Source organism: Saccostrea cucullata, unplaced genomic scaffold (genome assembly GCF_032062105.1).
Source record: "Saccostrea cucullata isolate Sc308-1 unplaced genomic scaffold, CSIRO_AGI_Scuc_v1 ctg18928, whole genome shotgun sequence".
Taxonomy (NCBI): Eukaryota; Metazoa; Mollusca; class Bivalvia; order Ostreida; family Ostreidae; genus Saccostrea; species Saccostrea cuccullata.
In genome coordinates this window covers 36-9,511 of record NW_026939759.1, presented here as the reverse complement: position 1 = coordinate 9,511, position 9,476 = coordinate 36, and the positions used below count along the sequence as shown (strand labels likewise).

Here is a 9,476-nt window from a genome sequence, read left to right as displayed (position 1 = left end):
AAAAAAAACTTAAATAAGTTCTAGTTTTTATATATGATGTCTAAGAATTAAATCAATTTTTCAATTAATAATATGCTTGTACTGAAACAATGTACGTACAAATGATAAAAAGGCCTTTTGCGAGAAATTCGTCTAATAAAATTCAATTTAATTAAGATCAACTTTAGAATTGATGAAATGATATGCCTAAATTTTAAAAATTTTACATTTTTTTACAGTTATTAGAGTAATTTTTTTTCGAATTTGTTTGTTTATATACATAGTAAATATTCATCTGGGGCGTTTTCAGAAAATGCTGCATAACTTGTCAAAATAATAATTCCATGATACTGCTTTCGAATACTGGGTGATAATAATCGTAAATCTTCTAATCTTAAACTAATAAAGTACAAAAATAATTTGATTTGAGAAATAGGTCATAACGGCCAATAATTTCATTTCAAAAACAAAATAGGCTCAGAGAAGTTTTGTCCCTTTTTTGCCTCTATTGGTCCATGGCCTTTAGAGGCAAATCCAAAATACTCTTTTAGTACCACTAGAGGCAAACGGAAAATATATATGCCTCATATATTTTAATCATCTGGTTACTTTTCATTGATAGTCAGTATATCTATTTATAATTGCTTATTGTAACATATAAAAGATGAAAGAAGCATTAAAACATTTCATTCTCATAGAAAATACCATTTTGCCGCTATTGGCACACACAGACACTCTTGCCGCTATTGTCACCGATTCGGTAATATATATATATATATATATATATATATATATATATATATATATATATATATATATATATAAATATAATTAATATATTGTAAGCCACATTAAGGATTATCCTAGGACTTAAATATTTAGGCAATAATTTTATCTTTATCTGCTATGAAGTCGATATGATTACATCACGATTTCAAATTAATTGAATTGTGAATAACAGAAAGTTACTTTTCAATTCACTCATAATTTTTCCATTGAAGCTGGGATTCAAATTCCTCAAGAAACGGTGTTCGTCAGCCTTGGAAGTAACGTTATTACTAAGGCTATTTGGAACCAAACTAATTTTCGGGGATTGGCTACATGGATGCGATGCATTAACAATTTCTTTAAAAACATAGACACAAGAGGCACAAAATATCATGAATGCACCTGCCACGGGAATCCAGATATATTTCAACTGACCATAAATGACATAGAATCTTCAGTTGAGGGTGTATACAGATTGGAACTTAAGGTAGGATTCTTCTCATATTTCTAATATTTAAAAATTAATGAAATTTTTACAGAATCAAGAAGACAATACCAGTAAGTGATAGTATCAGTGAAATTAAATTTGACCGTTTTATATTAGAGGCAAGGTCAGGTCAAGGTCATTATCTTTTTCCTTGACATTAAGAATAAAAAATAACTGTTGCCGATCATGTGATACCTACTTCTATTTCGAAAGTTTAATGATTGTTCTTTTTGCATAAAAAAATATTACTATATCGGGTCTATAGCATGATATTAACAAATTTACACAAATGATATAACTTAACTGGATATTGGCTAATACGAATTTTCTCTGTTTTTCTTAATTTTTTAGGATATATTAGTTATTTTCATATGCTTCCTATATTTAACTTTTTCTTATTTTCACATATAATAAAGTAGTCTTATAAATGTACAAAATGATACAAAAACAAAAAGTTTTAATCGTTTACTAAAGAGAGAAAAAATACTTTTTATGGATTTTTGGCTCAAATCTGCGCTTTGATGGGAAGCGTTTAAAAGCTAATAAAGTTCTAGTTTGTTTGAAAAATCATATTTACTTGATATATTTTGAAAGTTTAGTCCCTCGTTATTAATCTAACTTACATTTGAAAATTTCTCCAAGACTTCGATTGTGTAAAAATTATAACTAAATTCCTTGTTCTATTATAATTTTGAGAGGCAGAAAAGAAGATATTTTCATACGCCACCATTCCGCCAAAAATATAGTCCCTGCTAGTTTTCAAACGCAGTTTACCATTTCTACCTAAAGTTGTACAATTGTGATGAGGAAAGAAAAATATGAACTTTTAAATTCCTTACACCTCAATATATAAGACATATAAGCAAATATACTTTGAGTGTCTCATTTAATAAAAAACCAGAGAAGAATCCTACCTTAAGCTTCCAAACAGTGCACTGGAAAGCAAAAATATAACTGTTTATGTTTTAAATGGTACCAAGATTATCAAATAAGTGAAATTAAACCCTAAAGAAAAAACCATGAAAGCAAAAAAAATTATTTTTTTTAATTTTTCAGACATTAATGCAATTGGGAAGGACGAACTTAACTTCTTGCGCTATAAAGAATGTGACAACATTGCAAAAGAAGCTCTTCGGATTACGTTTGAAAGATATCTTCATCAAAGCGGCACTGACCTTGCGACTCATCTTGCAGGATATCAAAACCATTTAATATCCATAAAAAAGCTAAATCCTTATCAGATCGAAATTCTTTATCCAAGTAAGTGAATGCTCTAAATTGCTTGTTTGTGAAATGACTCTTATTACTGTCATATGTATTTCAAAGGGGAAATAAATTTAACTTAGGTGATGGGTCACTTGTCTCCACAAGGACGTTTGATGTTTCAATTCTTTACACATTATTGCGAAACACCACAAGTATTAAAAAACCAAAAAACAACTGGAATCATGAACCACCTTTGGAAAGCATCGACAAAGCGGATGACGTTGAAAGAATTCATCTGTTTAGAAATTTGGTTGCTCATTGTACAAATAAAAAACTTTCCGATGACGAATTCGAGGAAAAATGGTTCGATTTGTCAACGGTAAAATATTTGATATATTTTACTAAAAAAAATTTAATGAAAATAATGGTAATTGAATAAAAAAATTATTAATAAAAAATATTTATATACACTTCAGGCAATCGATAGACTTAGTAAGGGAAAATTAAGGAAGCCATTATGCCAATTAAGAAACAAAAGGTTCGAGCAAAAAAAAGTCAGCAAGGAAAAATTGTATAGAAGACAAAATTTCACGGGTAATATTAGTTTATGTGTTGTTGTTTTTATTTTTGTCTATTTTTATCTTGAAATTATTGCATGAATGTTTTGATTGTAACAGATAGAAATGGCGTAAGCTGTATATTTTAAAGTGTTAATTTTACAGTTTAAAGTGTAAATTTTCTGTTTATTACATTTAAAAAAAAAAAATCTTTGATTTTTCCTTTGCCTCTGTCTTTTTATAATACAGTCATAGGCTCATGACGTCATAGCTTAGCGGTTAAGACTTTATAGCTATGTGAGGTTAAAACACTTTAAACATGGATTTAGCAACATATTTTTGGTAATTTTGACCGTTTTATTCGCTGTCAGAATGGTTTATTTATTTCCGTCTATCTTATATTAGGTCAAGGAAGATTTTTTACAGCAATCTTCGTTATGGGAAGGGAAATCGAGAGTTTTCCCGCACTTCTGATATTCGTTACACTGTGACAGGATATCATTTTGATATCCTTTCACACTGTGACAGGATATCATTTTGATATCCTTTCACACTGTGACAGGATATCATTTTTACTCAATGAGTACATTACAGTATTTCACGGGTAAAAATGTACTAAACTGATTTACTATTGGGAAAAGGTTTATGCTATAGTATAATCACTTAATTATAGTAAATTATAATTAACCGTACTATTTTATGTTAGAGTATTATTATCGTGGATGGATCTTTTTAATCTGCTACAACATCTCCAGTGTAATGGATTGATAATGAAATAAACGCTGAGGAGAACATAACATGCATCACACTATTTTAATATGTATTCCTTTATTTGGCTTTATTTTAGACCCATACACAGAAATCATATCGAAATGGCAGTTGCAGGATAAATTATTCTGCAAGGAGCTACGGTTGGTTGAAAAAAAAGTTTGATGTAATTAAAGACAAGAAACTGATAATTATTATCGGTGGCAGTGGGTCTGGTAAAACAGCTACAGCAAGACACTATGGCTTAAGGCTCCAGATAGAAGGATGGAAATTGATACCTATCGATCATGATATAAGGGAAATTAGAAGCTACCCTTTTACAGAAAAGTGTGTATTCATTTTTGATGACCCCCTTGGAAATTTGGGTCTTGATGACAGAAAAATGACAGATTTAGAGATATATCGCAGCACTGTGTTACAGATCTTTGGTCAAGAAAATCACAAACTAGTCTTAACATGTCGTAAAATTGTATACAATGAAGCGAAACCTTATCATGTTTTTGACAATTATAGTGTAGTTGACATCGAAGACAAAGATCATGCTTTAAACAATACTGAGAAGCAAAAACTTTTACAAATATACGGCATCGAGAAATTAGTTGAAGAGTCATCATTAGAAAGATCAAATTTAATGTTTCCTCTTAACTGCTATATATTGTTTCAAAACAGAGATGAGTTGTTAAAATCTGGAGCGCCCAAAAAAGTTCTAGATCATCGGGGATACCTTCTAAACGAGTTGGATACTATGAGTAAATCAGAGAGAACAAAAGTACTGTATGCGTCCTTGGTTTTTCTCATGATAGCTAACAATAATTTTACAGATGAAAAGCTAAAAAATAAGGAAATCTTAAATGAGATTTTTATTAAATGCAATATCTATGATCATCTACCACACAGCAGAGAGATTCGAGAGAAACTGCAATTTTCGGAAAATGCTTACGTCATCAAAACAGATTTTGGTTTCAAATTTCTACATGATTCTCTTTTTGAAATCTTTGCATTTCATTTTGGTCAAGATGAAGACAATCAAAGTCTGCTTTTAAAGCATATTGACATAGAATATTTAGCAAATAACACATATATGGGAGGCCTGGAGGAGGAATCTTCTGAAAGAGACTTCCAGATAAGGATCTTCCCAAATAATTACAAAATACTGTGTAATAGATTGTTTCACGCTCTTCAGGGGATTATTCAATTTGAACTGGATGTTCGTTCTGTTAATCCCATTCTCACTCACAAATGCTGGAGCAATGAAGAATTTATTCGCATTTTGTTAAAAACTGTCGGTAAAAAAAACATTGTAGATTTGTTCTTTAAACCATACCGTGTTTCAAAAGTCAAACCAAAATCAAGAGCTCCAGGGAAACGTAGCTCATGGCTTCATATACAGGGATTACTAGAAAATGAAAATTATGGCCAGACAGGAATACCAGGGGTGCCAGATGATGGGGAAACCAGACTTATAGAATGGATTGTTTTTAAAGGACATTTAGAGTTTATACAAAGTGTTCTTACACGTCAGGGGATATTAAGTTTGTTTCTGTTTAAAAGGAAAATAGATCCTGATCGGTTGTTTTGGCTTTCTATCTACAGTATGAACAAGGATATGTTTAATTTTGCTCTTTCTGAAATGAACCATAATCAAATAGAAAAACATATAAATGCATTATCGTTTTATTTGGAAATGCCCCTTACTCTTGCCTGTTCATTAGGTGTATTTGAAATAGTGAAGATTCTAGTAGAAAAAGGTGCCAATATAGAAAAGTGTAACATAAAAAATGAATCCCCTTTATTTCTTGCTATTAAGAGTGGTTCAGAGGAAATTGTTCATTTTTTGTTAGAAAAAGAATCCATTGATTAGAGTGGAACATGAAATGATATCTCCATTTGAAACTGCAATGGAAAGAAATGTATATATTTTCAAATCAGTATTGCAAAAATGCGATGTCAAGAGTACAAATCATGATGGCAAAACACCTTTGCATCTTGCAGCAGAAAAGGGATTTAGTGATGTAGTTGAAAATTTGATTGATCGTCGAGCAAATGTAAACGCTGCAGATGACAACCAAGAAACGCCTACACACATTGCATGCTCTAAAAATAATAAAGAAATCGTACGTTTGCTTTTGCAAGCTGGTGCTCATCTCGATGCGTTAAATGCAAGAAAAGAAACACCCTTAGACATTGCTTTGAACACGGATTTGGGTGATGTTTTGCAAACTATTTGCATTGAACGTACCCTTGAGCATTTCAAAGTACTGCTTGAACAAACTCATTATGTGAAGAAATGGTCAAACCATACCATGGAAGTAGATCCTTCGTTTGGTGTTGCTAAAAATATTATAGATACAATACTTAAAAAGATTCTAAGAAATTGTTCTGTTGAAAATCTGAAATTGATTTTGGAAAAGAGTGAGATTGATGGAACTATTGTTGATGGCAAATCGCCTTTGCATATCGCTGTAGAAAATGATTTTTATGATTTTGTTGACACTTTTGGTTCCATCGTGGTGCCAGTGCAAATGCAAGGGACGATAGCAGTAATACACCTTTGCATATTGCATGCTATAGAGGTAATACAAGTATCGCAAAATTGTTGGTGAAAGGAGGAGCTAATTTAGATGTGTTAAATCTTCGTAATGAGTCTCCCATTTCTGTAGCTATCAACAATGGGTCTGAGGAACTTTTACAATATTTCTTATTAATATGTCCTCTTCAAAAATTCAAGGACCTATTGGAATTGTGTGTCAGCAATGACAGTATAAGTTCTGATGATTCTCGCCCGGATGTCAAGAATTCTGAAATTTCCGATAAGTTTCCAGCTTCAGCTGGTATTGCTGCTAAGCAAGGCAAAATGCTGCAAAGTCTCTTACAAACTTGTCCTGTTGAAAATTTCGCGATTTTGGAAGAATACGGTCAATCCTCCTTCCAGTCCGACGATGGAAAAACACCTGTACATATTGCAACACACCTGGGTTGTGTGGATATGGTTAAAAGTTTAATTGATTGTGGTGTTAACATTAATGTTACTGACAACAGAAATCAAACACCTTTGCATATTGCTTGTGCATTAGATGATAGCAAAGCCGTTCAGCTAGTTGAAACCTTTATCCAGAATGGTGCCAACATTAATGCAACAGACAGCAAAAATTAAACACCTTTGCATATTGCTTGTGCATTAGATGATAGCAAAGCTGTTCAGCTAGTTGAAACCTTGATGCGGAGTGATGCCAACATAATTGCAACAGACAATAAAAGCCAGACGCCTTTACATATTGCGTGCTTAAAGAACAATACAAAAACTGCTGAAACATTAATTTCCAAATTATGTAACACATCGGTTGAAGATGAAGAGAAAAGGCTTCCATTTCATATAGTATGCGAAAAGGAAATTCAGAGCTGGTGAAACTTTTATATAAACCAGGGCATCTCGACCAGACGGATAAATTTGGAAAAACACCAAGGTGTTACGCAGAAAAACACACAAAGATTCATAAACTCTTTAATAGGAGGGAAGAATTTTGTGATCAGTACTAAAAAAAATGTGACTCGTTGATTTTTTTTTCTTAATAGAAATGGTACATATATGAAACTATGTTGAGGTCTCCTTCATCAAATATGAATTAAGGATAGATCTTAGTTGAATTGATTTAAACAATATTTATTCAGAATACTGAATATTTGTGTAAAAGGCATACAATTTCATAGGCGGATCCAGGAATTTGTAAAAGGGGGGTCCAACATTTTGACCTATTATAGGTACTGTTTGCAACATCTACCGCTCCCTATTTTCACCCCACTTTGTGTACATGTAAATGATCTAAAGAAAATGTCTAATTCATGGCTTGAGACTTGAGAGAAAAGCCCCCCCCCCCCCTTTTTTTGCGTTTAAACTCAGCCGGAGCATTAGTCCGAAAAATCTGACGTTTTCTGGCTTTTTTACGATTTTGATATTTTACATGCCAGGAAAACGTCAGAACCGGCGCCATTACGAAAACTGGCAAACCGCCGCCTCCAACCGGAGGCGGCATTCAGAATAGCTTGATTTTCGATACTTGTAAACCGAAATAAATGCTGAATTCATATATTATCAATAGTACAAAACCTTTAGTACTCACCAACATCGTTTTTATGTTTCGTTTATGAAATAATGTAATCCGATGAACACATTTTATCTTACTGTCGAGATTTGTTTTCATTTCGTGCATTTTAAAATCGTGGCGATTCCCAATTTGGAATGTGGAGTTGTAATTTTTATTCATCGCTATTGGTGAGTTCTAGTAGCATTGTGCCATTGATAAATTGTGATTTCGGCATCTAATTGGTTCCCAAGTATAGAAAATCAACTTCGGTTGAAGACGGTGAAATTCCCAGTTTTCGTAATGGCGCCGAAATTTTGCGTTTTCCTGGCATGTAAAAAATTCAAAATCGTAAAAAGCCAGAAAAACGTCAGATTTTTCGGACTACCGGAGCATAAAGTTTGTACTATATAGCTGCGCTCGCTACAACGGTCACACCGTCAATATATTACTGTACAGTGGCATGCCAAAAGTGAAGATAATTTTATTTTTTCTCTATATATTTCATTGAAAACAACATTTTATGAAATCATAGGGAAATGGTCAATTTTTGTCCAATTTAATTATTTATTTCAGTACTTAAACCGGAAAATGTGTAGTAATCTTTCTTTAATATGTAGTAAAATATAGTTCATCACTAAACATCAGTTCTAAAATTCAAGATCAATGTTGACTTTATTCATTGTGAGTATATGACTTAAAAATTCATGTCACACTTAAATTACAATATTTTTAAATTATCAATGCTTATCAATAAAAACTATTTTTTTTAAACTACAACAATTTCTTAGATTATCAAGAAATTTTTGATAAAATCTGTCAAGAAATGTTGTCATATTAGCGATTTTACAAAATATTGTTTTCAATGAAATATATCATGAAAAAATAAAATTATCTTCACTTTTGGCACACAACTGTATATGTTAGCCAATGTTCATGATACATTGTAACAAACAGCCTTCCACATGTATTTGTAAACATTACATGTGAAACGACCTTTTTCAAAATCGTCGTGTATGACTCAGCCTAAGAATCAAACATTTGCCTAGTAGCTTAGTTCAATATAAACAACTCTTCATAAAAAAGTAAAAGCTTAATACCATAATATTTATGAATTATGGACAGTTTAATCTTCATGCATTACTGGAAGCAGCTTCAGAGTTATTGTAAACAAAACTGTATGTATACATGTACAGCGCTGATGTTTCGGGCGAAATCTCTACAACTTTCTATATCTTTTTTTCTTTCCTTTTTCTCTTGATTTATATTTCTAATTTTTTTTATGGGGTATTGTATACATTTTTTTTGGTCCTCAAAAGGGGGGTCCGGACCCCTGGACCCCCCTCTGATCGCCCTTGAATTTCTTTAAGTACCTTTTTTGAAATGAAATTACATCAAACAAACGTTGATAGTTATGAGCTAGTCTATAAAAAGTAATTTTTCAATCCTCTTCAGAATGTTCTTTTTAATTTGTTATTTAATATGTGTTTTGTTTAATTGAAGAGCATATCAAACATACATTACTTTTTCGAGAAGCGCTGACTTTTACTGTTGACGAATTATTCTCCCCAAGGACAGGGTACGGAAGCTCTCTTTCGATATAAATATTTAGCTCAACATTTAATTAAAAAA

General features: G+C 31.9%; 1 protein-coding gene and 2 long non-coding RNA genes across 3 annotated transcripts; all 3 read left to right on the top strand.

Annotated features, from left to right (window-relative positions):
• The first annotated feature begins 1,001 nt into the window (after window positions 1–1,001).
• Window positions 1,002–2,396, top strand: LOC134253886 (uncharacterized). Its single transcript, XR_009989193.1, has 3 exons — window positions 1,002–1,234; window positions 2,155–2,206; window positions 2,291–2,396. It is a non-coding gene; the product is annotated as an uncharacterized LOC134253886 (long non-coding RNA).
• A 20-nt stretch (window positions 2,397–2,416) lies between these two features.
• On the top strand, window positions 2,417–2,985 carry LOC134253885 (uncharacterized). Its single transcript, XR_009989192.1, has 3 exons — window positions 2,417–2,494; window positions 2,581–2,819; window positions 2,917–2,985. It is a non-coding gene; the product is annotated as an uncharacterized LOC134253885 (long non-coding RNA).
• A 1,162-nt stretch (window positions 2,986–4,147) lies between these two features.
• LOC134253884 (uncharacterized) lies at window positions 4,148–7,146 on the top strand. Its single transcript, XM_062736468.1, has 3 exons — window positions 4,148–5,282; window positions 5,478–5,601; window positions 6,283–7,146. Exons 1-3 carry the CDS (start codon window positions 4,148–4,150, stop codon window positions 6,917–6,919), a joined length of 1,896 nt encoding a protein of 631 aa, XP_062592452.1. The 3' UTR covers window positions 6,920–7,146.
• Window positions 7,147–9,476: the final 2,330 nt, after the last annotated feature.